The sequence below is a fragment of the Microcaecilia unicolor genome, chromosome 4 (assembly GCF_901765095.1).
Source record: "Microcaecilia unicolor chromosome 4, aMicUni1.1, whole genome shotgun sequence".
NCBI lineage: Eukaryota > Metazoa > Chordata > Amphibia > Gymnophiona > Siphonopidae > Microcaecilia > Microcaecilia unicolor.
In genome coordinates this window covers 191,297,915-191,320,226 of record NC_044034.1, presented here as the reverse complement: position 1 = coordinate 191,320,226, position 22,312 = coordinate 191,297,915, and the positions used below count along the sequence as shown (strand labels likewise).

General features: G+C 45.6%; 1 protein-coding gene across 6 annotated transcripts in view; it reads left to right on the top strand.

Annotated features, from left to right (window-relative positions):
• Nucleotides 1–22,312, top strand: part of USH1C (USH1 protein network component harmonin) — a 420,974-nt gene that overhangs the window by 115,570 nt on the left and 283,092 nt on the right. For all 6 annotated transcript variants that reach the window (XM_030201080.1, XM_030201079.1, XM_030201078.1 and 3 more), the window contains exon 8: nucleotides 8,967–9,070. In XM_030201080.1, the coding sequence (XP_030056940.1) occupies nucleotides 8,967–9,070 (104 nt within the window). The remainder of the gene's footprint in view (nucleotides 1–8,966; nucleotides 9,071–22,312) is intronic.

Genomic DNA, 22,312 nt, shown 5'->3' with positions numbered 1-22,312 from the left:
AATGCCCATAAATTCTGATTTGAATCCTGACATTTTTCCAAAGCTGTTTAATTTCCGTATTATTATGGGCAGGGTCAACTGAGGTGCTCGCACATAAAACAGTATATCGTCAGCAAACAAAGCTATCTTGTGCACCATACCCCATATCTGAACCCTTTTTATGTCAGGCATGGAACAAACCCGTTATGCCAAGAGTACAATAGACAGTGCAAATTCTCATATGGAGAATTGTGGAGAGTACACTCTATTAATCTTAATATGAGCTACAGGAGCTTCATAGAGACACTGCAACCAACTAAGGAACTTAGGGCCGAAACCCATATAGTGCAATACTTCCTATAGATACGGCCACTTGACCCCATCGAACGCCTTCTCAGTGTCCGTAGTCAGCAGGGCTGATGTCTCCCCTTGCTTCTGCGCCCCCCCCCCCCCCCAAATTGCATTTATAGTTTGCCTAATATTATCAGCTACTTGACGCCTGGGCACAAATCCAGATTGGTCAGTATGGATAAGCTGTGGAAGTACTCTTATTTAAACGATCCACCATAATCTTTGCCAAGATCTTTACATCAATATTAAGTAAAGAAATTGGACAATAAGAGCCACATACTGTAGGATCTTTTCCAGGGTTTAATATGACCGAGATTCCCACCTCGCGCATACTGAGCAGGAGGGAGTGGCCTTCAAAGCATGCATTACCTACCCGACTCAGGAGAGGACCTAACTCAGTAACAAAAAGCTTATAAAATTTTCAGTATATCCATCCACTCCCGGTGCCTTTCCCCCTTTAAGGCCCTTAACCACCCGTATAACCTCTGTAAGGGCTGTAGGGGCTTCTAGCCAATCCTGATTGGCTACAGTTAATCCCGTCAATCCATCCCTGGCCAGATACTCTTGAATCAGTGATGGCTGAACCCCTTCACCTCTTGTGTACAAATTAATATAAAATTGGAGAAACTGCTCCTGAATCTCCCTGTCTCGATAGTATAGAATGTCTCTGGGCCACTTAATTTTGGTGATGGTATGCATAATCTGATGCAGGGGCATAGCCAGACACCCAATTTTGGGTGGGCCTGGGCCCAAGATGGGTGGGCAGAAGAACTCTGCCTTGTCCCACAAATGATTTGGGGTCTCCCTCTCTCTCCTGCATGTCATAGGTTCTCTCAAACATCCCCCCTCCCCTGCATACCTTTTAAATAGCAGCTTCTCACCGGCAGCGAGTAGCAACTAATACACACTGCTCATGTTGGTCCCACAGCCTTCCCTCTGATGCAACTTCCTGTTTCCGCATAGGCGGTAATACATCAGAGGAAAGGCTGTGGGGCTGGTGCAAGCAGTATTTAACAGTCGCTGCTCACTGCAGATGAAGATCTGTTATTTTCAAGGTATGCAAGAGGGACAGTTGTTGGGAATTTTTGGCTGGTGGGGCTTGGGGATCCCTGCCAGCCACATCATAGATGTGCTGCTACTGGGTGGGCTTGAGCCCAAAATGGGTGGGCCTGGGCCCACCCGAGCCCACCCTTGGCTACGCCACTGATCTGATGCTTTCTGATGTGACAGGATAGCATTCTACCTGCTTTGTTACTCAATTCATAAAACCTATGTTGGACCAATCTTCTATGGAATTCCATCTGATCCACCTGAAGCCACTGTAACTCCGTCCTACAAACTAGCAGTTGTGGCAAAATTTTGGGATCTCTCCCCTCTTGTTGCAGTGTCTGTAGACGCACTAATTGTGTTTGAACTCTAGCTTTTTAATGCCACTCTCCCACTTCCTTCTCGCTCCTCACTTAATAAGATGGCCACGTACCACTGCCTTGAGAGCATCCCAAAGAATGCCGTCTGGTACCTCACCTGTGTCATTGAGTGCTATATAATTTTTATAACCCCACACACATCTGCACATACCTTAACATCCCCTAGTACAAATTCATTTAATCTCCAAAAGGTGTGATTCTTTTCGCCCTTTAAACCAAGCAACTGGGCCCAAACAGGGGCATGGTCAGAGTCATATATACTCTCAATTTCAGTGTCCTGCACCTGACCCCACAAAGCACGACTACACTATATCATATCTATTCTCGTATAGGTCTGTTGTGCATGCGAGTAAAAGGAGTAGGAGTGTTGGCCCGGATTTTGAAGTCTCCAAACGCGTCTAACAAATCTAGTCCCTTAACCAGTTGAAATAATTTTTCTCTACGAACCAAACCACTCCCCACTCCTCCCTTGGAATGGTCTAAGGCTGTTAGAGATAAGTTAAAGTCACCCCCCATAATCATGTGCCCCGAGACAAAATGAAGAAGGTCTTCCCACAGGGAATTAAAAAAATCCCCTTGACCCACATTTGGAGCATACAGGTTAACAAAAGTTACTTGCTGGTCACGTGGAGGGGCATAATCGAAAGGGGCACCCAAGTTTTCCTGAGGACGTCCTCACAGGAAGTCCCGGCGAAGGGGCGTGGAAACCCGTATTATCGAAACAAGATGGGTGTCCTTCTTTCGTTTCGATAATACGGTCGGGGACGCCCAAATTGCGAAATTTAGGTCAACCTTAGAGATGGTCGTCCCCGATTTTCGGTGATAATGGAAACAGAGGATTTGTGTTGAAAGATGGGCGCCCTTCTCTTTCGAAAATAAGCCTGATAGCCAGTTTGTTCCCTGAGGAAGTGCGCCATTGCCAGAGTCAATCACACACATATGCACTAGATACACCCTCTGTCCCATAGTTGACACAACTATACAATTGCTCTGTTGTCATCAATCACCTCAATCACTCCCTCATTCCATGCACACCTCATCCATACAGTTAATCAACACATCACCCTCACACAATCTCAAGATATATCACTCTCACAGTAACTGCATGTACAGCCTGTTGGCTATGCTCCACTACGGAACAACTCCGTAGCTACAAAGTTGCTGCACACATCACAGACTGAGTCACTGAAGGTTGGTGTCCCCTGCCCATGCGGACCCTCTGCCAAGAAAATTTCAGTGTGGCAGGGGACCCCTCATTGCTTGCCTTGGTTGCAGGGACTGGTATATCTGAACAACCCAGCTCCAGTAGAGCTCTCCAGTCCTCGACCGTAGTCTGGACCCTGTGCGTCTGTCCACCTACAGTGAATAATAATCCAAATGGGTAAAGACACCGATATCTTAGTCCAACCTGTTGTAGATATTTAGTGACTTAGCATAAATCCCTCCGATGTTGAAGTGTTGCCTTGGCCAAATCTTGAAACACTTTTATTTTGCAATTGTTCCAGGTGATGTCACCCAGGGCTCTAGCTTTTCTCCAAACGGTCTCTTTCACTGAAAAATCATGGAAGCATGCAATTATGTCCCAAGACAGGGGCTCCATTTGAGGCCCCAAACTTTTGTGGGCTCTATCCAATGTTATAGAAACCGTCCCAGAGTCACCGGGGGAATTCTCGCCTGTAGCCATGAGGAAGGCACAGATCCCTTTAACCACTTGGATTCTGTCCTTAAACTTATCTTCTTCGTAAGTTACAGTGCCTGGATTTGTTCTCAAGGTCCTCCAATGCCAACTGCAAATCAGTCCTTAATTTTCTTTCTGATTTGAGTTCTGTTTTCAGTTTTTGCAAATCATCTGCAAGGCCTTTCCGTCCTCTCTTCAGTTTGCTCCTGGCGATTCCCAATCTCCCTCACTGGAGCTCTGAGACTGCTGGCTCTGTATCTTTCCGAATCTCAGACATCTCAGCTTTTAACTCCTTAAACCAGCGGGCATCATCGTGCTTGGTAAGATCCCCATTGCTCTCAATCAGCTCCGCGTGGTCTGGATTCGAGTCTGTGTCAGCCTCCGCCATCTTGTTGCGGAGCGTTGCAGCTTTCTGCAGCATCCCTGCGTTACATGCACACTTCTCAGCCATCATGTAGAAGATACCTGGTGTGAGTGGAGAGGAGAATCGACCTGCAATTTTGGGTGTAGCGTTATTTTCTCTTCCCGCTCTGGTGGAGCTAAGGAATCAGGCTGCCATCTCTTAGCGCTGATGTCACTTCCTCACGAGTTGTCTGTTTCATCAAGCTTGGGGTGTTTTGGTTTAAAGCTACAATGTAGCATGAGAAACTCAGTTCACCATAGCATTCACCAGTGGTGATAGTGCTTTTAAAAGCTTGGACTTCATGCAGCACTGCTAAAATTCATGGCTGAAGGTGGACAATCTAGTAACCAGAAAAAAAAGTTTTGAATTGTTTTTGGGTAATTTTGAACTTTTCTCACAATTTTGGGCCATTTTGGGCCAGATTCTGTAAATGGTGCTAAAAATTAGGCACCAGCAGAAATCTGCGCTCAGAACTAATCAATAAAGGGTACTCTTGGATGAGTGCCCTTTACTGAATAAGCACATAAGAGTGTTTTTCTGTGCCCACATGCAGAAACCTGGTGTAAATCCTAGCACACAGGTTGGAAGCAGATCTCCATTATTCTATGACACTGTGCCTAAATCTTGTGAACGCTCCTGACCCACCCATGCCACATCCCTTTTTGTTGCATGCGATCCAATTTAGGTGCCCATTGTTATAGAATAGCGTGCCGCAAGATCTACGCTCAGATCATAACTAGTGCCAATTAAGTGCTTGTTAACTCCAATAATTAAATCTTTGGGAACCTGTATAGCATCCGGGGGTTTATGGTTTATTTCATTGATTTATTTTAATTAAAAACTAGTACTTACTGGCACATAACATGTTCATTTGTAGGTTAAGTCTCATTAAATTGATTTAGTATACACTAATTAACGGAAAGTACATTTGCTATTGCTAGTATATGGAACTTAAGATCTCTAGGGAAATTGGTGGAAATCAAGCAATGAAAATTTCTCTCTTCATTTTCTTATAGCAAGCTAACTTTCTTCCCTGACTTTTATATTCACAAAAAGATTAGATGGAAGTATAATCAATGATTGATTCATAGTAATAGTAAATTATGCTTGTCCCGCCTCTAATTTGTCTATGAAGGCTATTGATTTGTGTAGCCCTGTCTATCATTTCTGGTAACAAAAGATATTTATTGATTTATTGCACTTGATATGCTGCAAGTGATCCCTGAGGCGACAATGCGGTTTACAGTTTCTATTACAGGTACTTTGCACTGTACCTAATGGGCTCACAATCTAAGTTATATTTTGTACCTGGCGCAATGGAGGGCAAAGTGACTTGCCCAGGGTCACATGGAGCTGCAGAGGAAATTGAACCTGGTTCCCCAGGATCTCAACCCACTGCTGACTTTCAGGAAGCAGTGGGAATCAAATCCAATTCTGCAGGTTTGCAACCCGCTACAATAACCATTAGGCCACTCCTCCGCTCCATATTATGATATGAATTATGATTACAACTTAATCTCAAAGGTCATGTTACCTTGTCTATATGGGAGGTGAGATTAAAAAAGTAACATATACCAAATTGCCTATGATGAGATAATAGAAGATTTCATGATTAATGAGTAGTTTAAAAAAATCTGCTGTATTCATGACTTTCTGTACCCTTTCATCTTGAGATTTCAAGATAGAAGGTCATGCAGGGCTTCTTTTTCCCTGGGCTGTGAATGCCAGGAAATAGGAAGCTATACAGATGACTGACATCACTGCCAAACCAAGGATTTGGAAACCAGATTAAGACAGATCAGCAGCACTCTCAGCGCAGTCACCACTATATTGGGAAAGAGAATCTTGAACAAGATAGAGGACTAGATGGAAATGATTTATATATAGAAGATGGAAATGATTTATATATACAAACTGGGAGGCAACTGGACCATGCAGAGAAGTGCAGAAGAAGTTCTGTTAAATGGGCTTTCTCTGTGGCTGTGCCTTTCAGCAACATATCTTCCACCAGTGCTGAATTTGATTGCAGATAGGCAGCCATTGCTTGGAATGTTACAAATGATCCTTGGACCAGGAAGTAATAGAAGATACTTTTCTGCACTAAGGGAGTCCCAGCAGGCTTCACTGGGTGTCTTACTGAAAACCAAGCAAATAAAGACTGTCTTTGAATGCTTTCAGCACACCCTGGGCCATCTGTTTCCTTGTTATTGGATGATGTCACATACTTTTGTATCTGATTTAGCTTGCTATTTATGGAGAACCTCTGCTATAGGAAAGTTTCTTTACAATATTATAAACAAAGTAAACCGTAGCTTAGAGTATTGCTGAATTTAAAAAATAACATGTGAATGGGAGATTTTAGCTTTGATCTTTTATAAATAGTTATTCAATATGTGCACGGACCGAGAGAAAGGGACCTCAGTGTATTGGTGTCTTATGATCACAAGGTAGTCAAACAGTATGAGGAATAGAGGAATCCTGTGCAGAAGGAATAGATCCTCAGAAGCTTAGCTGAAATTGGGTGGCGGAGCAGTTGGGGGGAAGAGGGGGTGGTGGTTGGGAGGCGAGGATAGGGGAGGGCAGACTTATACGGTCTGTACCAGAGCCGGTGATGGGAGGCGGGACTGGTGGTTGGGAGGCGGGAAATACTGCTGGGCAGACTTATATGGTCTGTGCCCTGAAAAGGACAGGTACAAATTCAAGGTAAGGTATACACATATGAGTTTGTCTTGGGCAGACTGGATGGACCATGCAGGTCTTTTTCTGCCGTCATCTACTATGTTACTATGTTAGTATGATAGGTGGTGACCAGAGCAAGAGGAATACTAGGGTGCATACAGAGAAGGATGATGTGCAGAAAAAAAATATTATAATACTTGTGTGCTGATTGTTGGTGAGACCTCGTTCTGGAGGCTGTAACTCTGAAAGGTGTCCTTCTGTCTGTCCCCTTATCCTTATTGATCCTGTCTGTTTGTCCTGATTTAGATTGTAAGCTCTTTTGAGCAGGGACTGTCTTTCTTCATGTTCAATTGTAAAGCGCTGCGTACGACTGGTAGCGCTATAGAAGTGATTTATAGTAGTAGTAGTAGAAACCTGACTAGCATTAAGCTGTACATCAGCTGACTCTGGCAGACTGACCCTACCAGCATGGGTGATCACCCAAAGACACACATGGAAAAATGTCCTCAATATAAAAATTCTCTTTACTGGCATAAGTATAAAGATGCTTTTCTCTTGACAGGCAATGAAACTATAACAGAACAATATTATAAACGTGGAGGGTAATTTTAGTATAGGCATGAAAAAGGCCTTATAAAATTACCCTGCATGTACAAATTTGTGTGATGATAAGAGTGTGCATTCTTGTATGTGACTGTAGTGTAGGGGTATTGGGAGGTAGAATTTAGGAGAGTCACAGTTTATGTACACACACCCTGATTCTATAAACTTGCACACACAAGTCTATCCTTAGCATACAAAGTTGCATGTGCAAGTTATTTATTTATTTAATGCATTTATACCCCACATTATCCCACCAGTTGTAGGCTCAATGTGGCTTACATAAGCTTAACTTAGTTTAATAATTAGTTGCTAAATATCACAGCTGCCATGTTGGCAATGGAGACAACATGGGCAGGAGCATTGGGGGATTGCTTCTGCCTCAACAAGCCACTACAGCACCAGGGGATTTTCAGTAAGTCCAGGGGGATGGAGGCCTTTCAGTGGGTCTGGGAGGAGGCTTGCTCTTTTCAAGCTTTGAGGAATGGAGGAGGGCTTTTAGGAGGGAGGGAGGGGAACCAGCATATCTCTGTTCTATGACTGACAGTAGTTATGCCTAAATGCTATGCACATGCATTTCTGGTTAAGCAGGGTGGAGAGTGGCAGAGCACATTGTGATGCACATTAATTATAGAATAGTATAATTTAGACACCATTTTGACAATCCATGCAGCTCTATGACTGATTGAAGTGCTGAAACCTGAACTATATTCATCAGGTGTGTAGCCAGCCCTCAGATTTTTTTTCCTCTGATTTTTTTTTTTTTGGGGGGGGGGGAACCCAGGGGTGGGCTGGGGGAACAACGCATTCCTTCTCCCCCCCCCCCCCCCCCCTCAGTGCATTAAAATATCTTTTCTGGCAGGGATTCTGAGGCCCCACCTGCCAAAGAAATTCACTGCCAAGCTGCTCTCCTTTTCCTTCTTGCTGCTGCAGGAAACAGGAAGTCGGTGGCGTTCCTTCAACTGCCGACTCCAGGACTTCCCAAGCATTCTCAGTTCTTTCACGAACATTAGCTGTATGAAGTGGAAGTGCTGCCCTGATATAATAGCCCAAGCAGTTTGGACCCTAAAGCAGCTAAGTGAAACACTGGCTATTGTTGGTCATTGATGTTTGGAGAATGATTGAAGAAGCTGTCTCTGTATGTGCTGCTTAATGATAAGTGCATTTGATATTTGAATAGGTAAAGCTGAGGATTTTCTCACTGAATTTGGTAGAGCAGTGGATTGCCTTTTTCTGAATATATGAAAGAAGTGACTTTAATATTGCTGTATACAGTTTTTTTATGAAAAATGAAGGTTGAAAAATGAAAAAAATATATGTTTCTATGGAATGTTTTTTGCCGATGATGAAGAGTAGATCTTAATAATCACACCTATCTATATAAATCTGTGGATATGGAGCTCTTTGAGGCTTTTCCATCCTTTTTTGATATCTCTAAATCTCTATTTTTAAGTGGATCATTTTATTTGCAACTTTTAGGCAATACAGATGTTGCTGAATTTCCTTGAAGTATAAAAATAAAAGTTAGTTTTGATAGGCATTGAGCCTGCCATGAGTGGGAAAGCGCAGAGTACAAATGTAACAAAAAAAAATATGGCTTTATCACAGAGACTTGCTCTAGCTTTCTGAGTTTCACAGATTCAAGGTCCGGGTCAATATAATACATTACTAATATGTAAATACAACTAGAATGTCCTTTTCTCAATAGACAGTAGATAAGAAGTATTAGAATCATGTACTATGTATTTTACCTTTTCTTCCAAATTCTTATTTCTCATACATGTGGAAGCTGATGTGTTCGCTGTTGGAAATAAGTTATTATTTCAGTTCTTTTGTTCTTTTGCTGCAGGAAGGGAAAGACAGCATTGCTGGACTGGCATCACTCAGGGGAAAGGATATTAAAGAGAAAAAAGTATTCATTAGCTTGGTGGGCACAAAGGGCATGGGATGCAGGTATGGAATGCATGTTGTCTTTGGTTGACATGAAAATAATTCAATGAAAAATGGCTATGTCACTGTATATTAAGAAAGCCTTGATCTTGTGACATGCTGAGAGGAATTTTCATTATAACAAATTGTGCTTCAAGTACAAAAATGGCCATTAGAGCAGTATGATAAGAGAGGTGCAGAGGTGTGTGTGTTTTGTTTTGTTGTTTGTTGTTGTTATTGTTGTTTTGTTTTGTTTTTCAGCAGTCTTATGGTTCAAAAGAATGGTTACAATTTAATTGAAAGCAGCTTAGAACCAGTAGTGATTTGGTGGGATACAAATGCTTTAAACTAACTAAATAATAGACTTTTAATTTCCCTATTTTCTTTCCTCCTGTAGCCATTTTACTGAGACTTTCAATTGGTTACATGACACTCAACTGATGAAAGGGTCATAACAAGGAAAAGATAGGAAGAGGAGGAACACAACTGAGGACCAATAAGACTCTTAGGAAAGACAGTCTTGTGTCGATATGCGTGCTGCATGAAGCCATGCAGAAAACCTCTTAGATTCCCACTCAAGTTTTCTGCTTCCTTGGCTGGACAGAACTGTTGATGATGCAGAGGCATGATTCTCAGTCCCTGATGGTGGAGGTGGTGAGGGTAGGATGCTAATGCTCTGTGCCACCAGTGTAGCAACAGGAGATATACTGAGCTCTTTCACAGGGTAAGGGCAGAAAATTTGGAAGACAGGGCCTCTATCCCACCAGCTTCACCAAGGCTTGGGACCCTTGTGGTTTGGGGGCCCAGGATAGCTGCCCTAGTTGCATCCCCCTTAACACTGGCCCTTCTCTTTCATTGTTACTAGATTATGGCCAGTTGGATGCATCATGCAAAAAAGATCTGCCTCCCACTCCAAACCCATCCTGTGTAGGATGGTATATCAAATATCCCATTAAACATAAACATGTGTAGCCCCTATAACAGGCCTGCTCTTTGGGCCAGACTCATGTTGCATGTGTACTGAGTGCCAGTTAGAGGCTAGAGTTTGGCTTCTGGCCAAGGACTGCATTTACAGTAGCTGAGCTAAGTAGAAAGTTACAGAACTGGAGGTTGGGGGCAATATGGGTGGTCGTGAGTGAAGGTTTATAGCCATACTGGGACAGAAAGATGGCGGACAGACGAGAGCACTAGCGAAAAGCTCCCAAAAGCTCCCAACCCGAAAGTGCATCCCCGCACTGACCGGGCCGTCGGAACCACGGCAAAGGCCCGATCGATCGACAACGGCAGCGGCGAATGACCGGTGTGCTGTCCCTGCACCTTCCGGCGGCCACCTCGCAGCGCCAGCAAAGAGCGACCTGGGCCCGACCACGCGTCCAGCGGTGGACGTGGCTGCGGCGGGCGGGAAGGAGAGACCGCTGACTGCGGGCAGGGAACTACCGGGAACGGGGAACATCGTGGGTCCATTTGTGACGGCGTCGTTGGTCTCCGGCGCGGGCGGACGGTCCGGGTCGGCGGTGGCTCCCTGTTGCCTGCCTGCCGCGTGGCTGCGGCCTGCCCCCACCGTCGCTCGGCTGCTCAGAGCACCCGCGGTCTCTCTGCCTCGGCAAGCACAGTCCGGGGTGCCCGGAGTGTTCGGGCCCCTGCGCAGAGGGATCGGGCGGGCTGTAGCCTGCCGCACTGGTCGACCGTGGTCCTGGGCTCTGCCACCGCACTCCCCGGCCGGAACGGCCTGGGTGCGTACTTGCAGTGCGGACCACGGAACCGAGACGCCCGGGGCTTCGCAGCGCCGACAGGAGAGTCCACCAGCTCGTTCCAGCCGGCCGATCCAACATCTGCAGAGGCTTCAAGGCGATCCAGCGTACCGGCCGACCGGAGCAGGGACAGAGACCGTGGGAAACAATCCATCAGCCACACCTCGTCCCTGACCAGTCTGTAGGCCCAGCTTCCCTGCCTGCCTGCCTGCCTGCCTGCCTGCTCTGCCTCATCTGCTCCATGCCTCCATCTGCCTCATCTGCTCCATCTGCCTGCATGCGCACAATCCAGCTTCTTCCTGCTTCCATGCCTGTTGTTCCAGTCCACCTGCCTGCTTATCACAGCCATCTGCTCCAGCTTGACCCAGCTCGTCCAGCCTGTACCACTCCAGCTTCTCCCTGCTCGCTCCAGCCCATCTCCACCACCCTGTACCAGTCCATCGATTCCAGCTTCTTCCTGCATGCTACAGCTTGATCCAGCCCGCCTAATCCAGCTCCATCGATTCCAGCTTCTTCCCGCATGCTACAACTTGATCCAGCCCGCCTAATCCAGCTCGCCCACCTTGTTCCACTCCGCTGATCCAGCCCTGCTCGTCCCAGTCCGTCGGATCCAGCCTCTTCCTCCTTGTTCCAGCCACCTGCTCCAGCTGTTCCAGCCCGCCTAACCCAGCTTGCTCCAGCCTGATCCAGCTTCCCCCTGCGCGTTCCAGCCCGCCTAATCCAGCTTGCTCCAGCCCGCCTGATCCAGCTCCCCCTGCTTGTCCCTGCTCCGTCGGATCCAGCTCTTCCTACTCATCCCAGTCCATCTACTCCAGCCTCCGTCGGATCCAGCGCTTCCTGCTTGCTCCTGCCTCCTGCTCCGGCTGTTCCAGCCCGCCTAATCCAGCCTAATCCAGTTTGCTCCAGTCAGCCTGATCCAGCTCTCCAGCCTTCTGCTCCTGCTGTTCCAGCCCACCTAATCCAGGCCCTCTGCTCCAGCCAGCTTACTCCAGTCTGCCTGATACAGCCTGTTCCAGTCCGTCTGCTTCAGCCTGTCCCAGCCTACTCCAGTCTGTCTGCATCAGCTTGTCCTAGTCCGCCAGATCCTGCTTCAAACCACTCCAGCCTGACTACTAGCCAATCATTGACTTTCCACCAATCACCTGACTGTCTACCACCCCCCTGCCTCCCAGCCCATCTTCCTACCAGCTCATCACTCTCCTGCCCGACTGCTTACCCTCACCTGCCTGTTTCCCAGCCCACCTACCTTCCCTTTGAACACCTCAGTCACTACCCATGGCCCCCATTCACATCCTATTCCTTGCCCTGTCCCTCCCTAATCTTTTCCTCCTCTCACCGCTGTCTTCCACACGATCTCACTACCCATCCCTATCCTCTTCCGCCCTCCCCTACCTACCCCTGTCCCCCACCACCTCACCATCCCTACTGTCTTCCTCCTCCTTCCTAGCTCTCAACCTTCAACACCTCCTTCCTGCCATGAACCCTTCCCCTTTCCTCCTAAGCGCATCCCGTCTTCGCCGCCTTCGTCACCCTTCATCACCCACCCTTCTCCGCACTCTCTTGCTCCTTCTCCTGCTATCCGCGGGTGACATCAATCCCAACCCAGGTCCCCCACACCTGTCCTCATCCTCATCCTCATCTCATTTATGCAAACGATCCCGCGATATCTCCAATCTCATCCCTATTCCCCTCCTCCCCCCCTCCTCCCTCCCTTTCTCGTGTGCCCTATGGAACGCCCACTCAATCTGCAACAAACTTCCCCTTCACCCACGATCTCTTCATCTCCCATTCCCTTCACCTGCTCGCCCTAACTGAAACCTGGCTCACCCCGGACACTCTGCCTCAATCGCAGCCCTATGCCACGGAGGTTATCTTTTCTCCCATTCGCCCCGCCCAGTCGGGCCGCGGTGGCGGGCGTCGGACTACTACTTTCGCCCGCCTGCAGCTTCCAACCTCTCCACCTACCTCAGTCTCACAGCTTCTCATCCTTTGAAGTTCACTCCATCCGTCTATTCCACCCACTGCCACTCAGAGTTGCAGTCATTTACCGCCCCCCTGAGAAATCCCTTCCTTCCTTCCTTACCGACTTCGATGCCTGGCTCTCCGTCTTTCTTGAGCCCTCATCCCCATCCCTCATTCTCGGTGACTTCAACATCCACACTGACAAACCCTTCCGATTCGTATGTTTCTCAGTTCCTCGCTCTTACCTCCTCCTTCAACCTCCAACTGAGCCCCACCAACCCTACTCACAATCTGGCCACTGTCTTGATCTCGTCCTCTCTTCTACTTGCTCACCCTCCACTTTCTGCGTTTCACCTCTTCCCCTCTCCGACCACCACCTTATCACATTCACACTTCAGCACCCTCCCCCTCAATCTCGCCCAACACTAACTACTACGTCCAGAAATCTCCAGGCTGTCGACCCCCCCCACCTTATCCTCTACTATCTCTGATCTCCTCCCTTCCATCTTGTCCTCCACATCCGTTGACAAAGCTGTCTCCACTTACAATGCCACTCTTCCTCTGCTCTTGCACTGTCCACCTCCCGGCCCACAAGACTACCAATCCCAGCCCTGGCTGACCCCTTGCACCCGATACCTCCGCTCCTGCGCCCGTTCGGCTGAACGCCTCTGGAGGAAATCTCGCACCCTTACTGACTTCATTCACTTCAAATTCATGCTATCCTCCTTCCAATCCTCCCTATTCCTCGCTAAGCAGGACTACTATATCCAATTGACCAATTCCCTCAGCTCTAACCCTCGTCGTCTATTCGCCACCCTCAACCCCCTCCTCAAAGTGCCCTCTGCTCCCACCCCCCCCTTCACTCTCTCCTCAATCTCTAGCCCACTACTTCCGTGACAAGGTCCAGAAGATCAACCTCGAATTCTCCACTACTCCCTCTCCTCCTCTTCAGCCTATATCTCACTCTGTCATCCAACCTACCCAGGCCTCCTTCTCCTCCTTTCCTGCTATCACCGAAGTGGAAATCACCCATCTCCTCTCCTCCTCGAAAGCCACCACTTGTTCCTCTGACCCCATCCCCACCAACCTACTCAACACCATCACTCCTACCATCACCCCCACCATCTGTCATATCCTTAACCTCTCTCTCTTCACTGCATCGGTCCCGGACACCTTCAAGCATGCTGTGGTCACTCCACTCCTCAAAAAACCATCACTTGACCCTACCTGTCCCTCCAACTACCGCCCCATTTCCCTCCTACCCTTCCTCTCCAAGATACTTGAACGCGCCGTTCACAGCCGCTGTATTGATTTTCTCTCCTCTCATGCCATCCTTGATCCGCTTCAATCCGGCTTTTGCCCCCTACACTCAACAGAAACAGCACTATCTAAAGTCTGCAATGACCTATTCCTCGCCAAATCCAAAGGTCACTACTCCATCCTCATCCTCCTCGACCTCTCCGCCGCCTTTGACACTGTCAATCACAACCTACTTCTTGACACACTGTCCTCCCTTGGGTTCCAGGGCTCTGTCCTCTCCTGGTTCTCCTCTTATCTCTCCCATCGTACCTTCAGAGTACACTCTCATGGTGCGTCCTCCTCCCCTATCCCGCTCTCTGTTGGAGTTCCTCAGGGATCTGTCCTTGGGCCCCTTCTTTTCCTCAATCTACACCTCTTCCCTAGGCTCCCTGATTTCTTCTCATGGTTTCCACTATCATCTTTATGCCGACGACACCCAGCTTTATCTCTCCACACCACAAATCACTGCGGATACCCAGGCCCAAAGTCTCGGCCTGCTTATCCGACATTGCTGCCTGGTGTCCAACCGCCACCTGAAACTGAATAGGTCTAAGACTGAACTTATTGTTTTCCCACCCAAACCACTTCCCCTCTCCCTTCACTCTCTATCTCAGTTGATAACACCGTCATCGTCCCCGTCTCATCTGCCCGCAACCTCAGGTGTCATCTTCGACTCCTCCCCTCTCCTTTTCTGCGCACATCCAGCAGATAGCCAAGACCTGTCGCTTCTTCCTCTACAACATTAGCAAAATTCGCCCCTTCCTCTCGAGCACACCACCCGAACTCTCATCCACTCTCTCATTACCTCTCGCCTTGACTACTGCAACCTACTCCTGACCGGCCTCCCACGTAGCCATCTATCTCCCCTTCAGTCCATCCAGAACTCTGCCGCACGTCTTATCTTCCGCCTTAACCGATATACTCATGTCACCCCTCTCCTCAAGTCACTTCACTGGCTCCCAATCGGATACCGCATACAGTTCAAGCTTCTCTTACTCACCTACAAATGCACTCGATCTGCGGCCCCTCCGTACCTCTCTACCCTCATCTCCCTACGTCCCTACCCGTAACCTCCGCTCTCAAGACAAATCCCTCCTTTCAGTACCCTTCTCCACCACCTCCAACTCCAGGCTCCGCCCCTTCTGTCTCGCCTCACCCCATGCCTGGAACAAACTCCCTGAGCCCACACGCCGTGCCCTCTCCCTACCCATCTTCAAATCAATGCTCAAAGCCCACCTCTTCAATATCGCCTTCGGCACCTAACCACTTCACCTCTTCTCAGGAAAACTTATCTACCCCAACTTGACATTTCGTCCTTTAGATTGTAAGCTCTTCCGAGCAGGGACCGTCCTTAATTGTTAATTTGTACAGCGCTGCGTAACCCTAGTGGCGCTCTAGAAATGTTTAGTAGTAGTAGTAGTAGTAGTAGACCGAAGGGCCATCAAGCCCAGCATCCTGTTTCCAACAGTGGCCAATCCAGGTCACCAGTACCTGGCAAGATCCCAAAACAGTACATTTTCCCCATCCATTTTAATAATGGTCTATAGACTTTTCCTTTAGGAAGCCATCCAAACCTTTTTTAAACCTCGCTAAGCTAACCGCTTTTACTACATTTTCTGGCAACGAATTCCAGAGTTAAGTATCATAAGTAATGCCACCACTGGGAAAAGACCAAGGGTCCAACGAGCCCAGCATCCTGTCCACGACAGCGGCCAATCCAGGCCAAGGGCACCTGGCAAGTCTTCCCAAACATACAAACATTCTATACATGTATGCCCGGAATTGTGGATTTTTCCCAGTCCATTAGTAGCGGTTTATGGACTTGTCCTTTAGGAAACCGTCTAACCCTTTTTTAACCTCTGCCAAGCTAACCCGCCTTCACCACGTTCTACGGCAACAAATTCCAGAGCTTAATTACGCGTAGGGTGAAGCAAAATTTTCTCCGATTTGTTTTAAATTTACTACACTGTAGTTTCATCGCATGCCCCCTAGTCCTAGTAGTTTTGGAAAGCGTGAACAGACGCTTCACATCCACCTATTCCACTCCACTCATTATTTTATATACCTCTATCATGTCTCTCCTCAGCCAGTCTCTTCTCCAAGCTGAAAAGCCCTAGCCTCCTTAGTCTTCCTTCATAGGGAAGTCGTCCATCCCCGCTATCATTTTAGTCGCTCTTCGCTGCACCTTTTCCCAATTCCACTATATCTTTCTTGAGATGCGAAGACCAGAAGTGAACACAATACTCAAGGTGCGGTCGCACCATGGAGCGATATAACGGCATTATAACATCCTCACACCTGTTTTCCATACCTTTCCTAATAATACCCAACATTTCTATTCGCTTTCCGAGCCGCAGCAGCACACTGATTAGAAGGTTTCAGTGTGATTATCGACGACGACACCCAGATCCCTTTCCTCGGTCTGTAACTCCTAATGTGGAGCCTTGCATGATGTAGCTATAATTCAGGTTCTTTTTTCCACAGCATCACCTTGCACTTGCTCACATTAAACGTCATCTGCCATCTAGCCGCCCAGTTTCCCAGTCTCGTAAGGTCCTTCTGTAATTTTTCACAATCCTGTCACGAGTTATCGACTTTGAATAACTTTGTGTCATCAGCAAATTTAATTACCTCGCTAGTTACTCTCATCCTCTAAATCATTTATAAATATATTAAAAGCAGCGGTCCCTAGCACAGACCCCTGAGGAACCCCACTAACTACCCTTCTCCATTGTGAATACTGCCCATTAACCCCATTCTCTGTTTCCTATCCTTCAACCAGTTTTTAATCAACAATAGGACTTTTCCCTCCTATCCATGACCCTCCAATTTCCTCTGTAGTCTTTCAATGAGGTACCTTGTCAACGCCTTTTGAAAATCCAGGTATAAATATCAACCAGCTCCCCTTTGTCCACATGTTTGTTTACTCCTTCAAAGATTTGAAGTAAATCGGTCAGGCAAGGTTTCCCCACACAAAGCCATGCTGACCTCGGTCTCAGTAATCCATGTCCTTGGATATGCTCTGTAATTTTGTTTTAATAATAACCTCTACCATTTTCCCCCGGCACCGACATCAGACTCACCGGTCTATAATTTCTCGGATCTCCCCTGGAACCTTTTTAAAAATGGTGTTACGTTGGCCACTCTCCATCTTCCGTACCAGCCTCGATTTTAAGGATAAATTGCATATCACTAACAGTAGCTCCGCAAGCTCATTTGTCAGTTCTATCAGTACTCTAAGGATGAATACCATCCAGTCCAGAGATTTGCTACTCTTCAGTTTGCTGAACTGTCCCATTACGTCCTCCAGATTTACGTGAAGTCTGTAATTTTCTCCGACTTGTCCGCTTGAAATATCATTTCCGACACTGGGTATCTCACCCAAATCTTCCTCGGTGAAGACCAAAGCAAAGAATTCATTCAACCCTCTCCACTACGTCTTTGTCTTCCTTGATCGCTCCCTTTTTACCCCTCGGTCATACAGCGGTCCAACCGATTCTTTTGCCGGCTTCCTGCTTTTAATATACCGGAAAAATTTTACTATGCTTTTTTGCCTCTAATGCTATCTTTTTTCATAATCCCTCTGGCCTTCTTTATCGCACCTTGCATTGGTTTGACACTCCTATGCTGCTTCTTGTTATTTTCAGACGGTTCCTTCTTCCATTTTCTGAAGGCATTTCTTTTAGCCCTAATAGCTTCCTTCACCTCATTTTTCAACCAGGCCAGCTATCTTTTGGAGTTCCGTCTTTCTTTTCTAATTTGTGGAATATGTTTGGCCTGGGCCTCCAGGATGGTATTTTTGAACAGCGTCCATGCCTGTTGTACAGTTTTTACCCTCTCAGTTGTCCCCCTAAGTTTTTTTTTCCCACGGTTCTTCTCATTTTATCATAGTCTCCTTTTTTAAAGATAACGCTAACGTAGTTGACTTCCTGTGTATAGTTACTTCAAGGTTGATATCAAAACTGATCATATTATGATCACTGTTATCAAGCGGCCCCAGTACCATAACGTCCCTCACCAGATCATGCGCTCCACTAAGGACCAAGTCTAGAATTTTTCCTTCTCTCGTCGGCTCCTGCACCAGCTGCTCCATAAAGCTGCCCTTGATTTCATCAAGGAATTGTACCTCTCTAGCATGTCCCGATGTTACATTTACCCAGTCTATATTTGGATAATTGAAATCACCCGTTATCACATTGCCCATTTTGTTTGCGTCTCTGATTTCTTTTATCATTTCTGCGTCTACCTGCTCATCCTGGCGAGGCGAACGGTAGTACACTCCTATCACCGTCCTTTTCCCTTTTATACATGGAATTTCAACCCACAATGATTCAAGGGTGTGACTTGTGTCCTGCTGAATTTGTAATCTATCTGAGTCAAGGCTCTCATTAATATACAATGCTACCCCTCCCCAGTCCGGTCCACCTATCACTACGATGTACTTTGTACCCCAGTATGACAGTGTCCCACTGGTTATCCTCCTTCCACCAGGTCTCAGTAATGCCTATTATATCCAGTTTTTCATTAACTGCAATATATTCCAACACTCCCATCTTATTCTTAGACTCCTAGCATTTACATATAGACATTTCAAAGTATGTTTGTTCCTATTTGCATGATGCTTAGTACTGGACACTACTGATTTGCCATCTTTTGTCTGATCTTTAGTTGTATTTAAGGGCACCTGGCCTACCACGATCTGTTGTGCAACCTCACTATCCAGAAACCCTATCTTCCTTGTTTGTGAGGTATCTTTGCAAGATACCTTATCCCGAACCATGCGCTTTTGAGCGACTGTCCTCCTTCCCCCCATTTCACGTTAAGTGAAGAAATATTTTCTCAGATTTGTTTTAAATTTACTACTTTGTAGCTTCATTGCATGCCCCCTAGTCCTAGCATTTTTGGAAAGAGTAAACAAGCGATTCACGTCTACCTGTTCCACTCCACTCATTATTTTATAGACCTCTATCATATTTCCCCTCAGGCATCTTTTCTCCAAGCTGAAGAGCCCTAGCCACTTTAACCTTTCTTCATAGGGAAGTCATCCATCCCCTTTATCATTTCATTGCCCTTCTCTGTACCTTATCTTTTTTGAGATGCGGTGACCAGAATTGAACACACTATTCGAGGTGCGGTTTCACCATGGAGCGATCGATACAAAGGCATTATAACATCCTCATTTTTTGTTTTCCATTCATTTCCTAATAATACCTAACATTCTATTTGCTTTCTTAGCAGCCGCCGCACACTGAGAAGAGGGTTTCAACGTATCATCAACGATAACGCCTAGATCCCTTTCACGGTCGGTGACTCCTAACGTGGAACCTTGCATTACATAACTGTAATTCGGGTTCCTCTTTCCCACGTGCATCACTTAGCACTTTCTCACATTAAACGTCATCTGCCATTTAGATGCCCACTCTCCCAGTCTCGTAAGGTCCTCTTGTAATTTTCACAATCCTCTTGCAGTTAACAACTTTGAATAATTTGTGTCATCAGCAAATTTAATTACCTCACTAGTTACTCCCATCTCTAGATCATTTATAAATATGTTAAAAAGCAGTAGTCCTAGCACAGACCCCTGGGGAACGCCACTTCTCCATTGAGAATACTGACCATTTAACCATTGTTTTTTCTTCACAACATAACAAGTCTATTCCCAAAGCTCTGGTTACTCCTGATTATATTCTCCCAATCTGGAACAGCTTGAAAATTCTTGGGTTCACGCTGGACAGCCATCTGTTGCTTGATAGTCATGTTAAGCAGATTACGAAAAAAAATGTTCTTATCTTTGTGGAAGCTTAAACGCATCAAACAGCTCCTGCCAAAGGATATATTTCGAACCCTGATACATTCAATGGTCCTCAGCCACATCGATTACTGCAGTGGAATTTACGCTGGTTGTCCACTCTATATTCTGAAGAAGCTCCAGACGGTTCAAAACACTGCAGCCAGACTATTCTTTGGAAAATCTCGATTCGACAGTGTGCAACCTCTTCGTGAGAGACTTCACTGGCTTCCCATTAAGGACCGAATTGATTTCAAGATCTGTACCTTAATTCATAAGATCATTTATGTCGAAGCGCCAGTTTACGTGTGATTTGATTGATTTACCTCCTAGAAATTCATTGGCGTCATCTCGAACTTATCTATATATATATATATATATATATATATATATATATATATATATACTCTCTGTTTTCTATTTTTTAACCAGTTTTTAATCCACAATAGGACACTACCTCCTATCCCATGACTTTCCAATTTCTTCTGGAGTTTTTCATGAGGTACTTTGTCGAACGCCTTTTGAAAATCCAGATACACAATATTGACCGGCTAACCTTTATCCACATCTTTGTTCACCCCTTCAAATAAATGCAAATAGATTGGTGAGGCAAGATTTCCCTTCCCTGAATCCATGTTAGCTTTGTCTCATTAATCCATGCTTTTGAATATTCTCTATAATTTTGTTCTTTATAATAGTCTCTACCATTTTGCCCAGCACTAATCAGGATCACCAGTCTATAATTTCCCCGATCACCGTTGGAACCTTTTTTAAAAATCAGTGTTACATTGGCCACCCTCCAATCTTCCGGAACTACGCTCGATTTTAAAGATAAATTACATATTACTAACAATAGTTCTGCAAGTTCATTTTCAATTCTATCAGTACTCGTGGATGAATATCATCCGGTCCAGGAGATTTGCTACTCTTTAATTTGTCAAATTGCGCCATTACATCCTCCAGATTTATATAGATTTCGTTCAGTTTCTCTGACTCATCAGCTTTGAATACCATTTCTGACACTAGTATCTCTCCGGTAGCATTGTACCACAACAGAGTCTGGTTGTGATTGAGTTGGAAGCCCAAAAGAGCAAGAAGAAACAGCCAGGTCAAAAAGAAAAAGTAGTCTCCATTGGTCTCCTCCAGAACTATAGTAAGTTTTGTTCTATTTGTGACAATATTTAATTTGCTGGGTTTTTCCTGAGAAGTAATTGTTTTGTTTAGTTATATTTTTTGGGGGTGAGGGGGTCGCCAGAGTTGTTCCTTACAACATTGTCACAGAATTAGAGATGAGCAGTTTGTCTGCTACATAAGTAATTTGACTCACTGTCAGCTGGTACTCTCTCATACTTTTGGATAAGCATACAGCTTGAGATAGTTTTCTACAGACTTGAGATTTAGATTTCTATTACTGAGCTCTAAATAATTAGAGTAATAAACTGGGAACCAGGAGACCAAGATGTAAATCCCAGTTTTGTTATGGATACTTTTGTGACTTTGAAGAAAAGCAATACAAATGTGACAAAAGCTGATTCATTGAAGGACCTCTTTCATTTCTGTCTGTAAAAGTTGCCATTTATTTTTCTGTATTAATTGTGGACTGTGATGCATAACTAAAGCGTGCTTACTGCACCTTAAAATGGCCTACTGTGTGGTGTGTTCAGGCATCCGCAGTAAGTTTTGCATGTGCACGTGCTACCCATGCACTAAAAAATTAAATTTATTTTTTAGCGCTGTGTCAGAGAGTGAGTGCAGCTATGGTAATTGGTTAGCGCATGGGCGTTGCCGCAAGCTAAATGAATAGCGCGTGTGCCTTACTGCCTACAAACAGATGTTGGTAAGTGCTCATGTCCATGTGCTAATGGGAAAATTGGCATGTGGCCATTACTGCAGAAAAGTACAAATCAGCCATTTATTGGCAGCGCTAAAAATGGCCTTAGTGCTCAGGAAAGACCTACATTGGGGCTAACACAAGCCCCTTTTTAGCACTTCTTAGTAAAAGGACCCCTAGGTTAACACAATAAAGAACTATTTAAAATACATTAATATCTATTAATAATGTGGCATAAAATACTGAGTTTAACAAGTATATTAACTGCCAATGTTAATGATGCAATACCTTCTTACCAGTCAGCTTTGTGTGTTGTGATGTCAAGATCACAGCTTCTTGCTTGTTCTATTGTTTGTCAGTTTGCCTGGAATATGTTCTTTCTTTATCACAGCACCCTACTGTGGAACACTGTCTATTGAGTTGTTGCTTGAGACTCATCTTTGCAGTTTTAGAAACATTTTTTTCAGGCCAGTCTTTAGCTAAATGTACTGTAGGTCTGCTGTTCATATTTTATGATATCTTGTTTTTAAGTTATGTTTAGTCTATTGTTTTAACTGTACACTGCCTAGAAAATTTGGCAGGTGGAATATAAATGTTTTAAATAATTAAAACAAAGGAGATAGACATGTGTTACC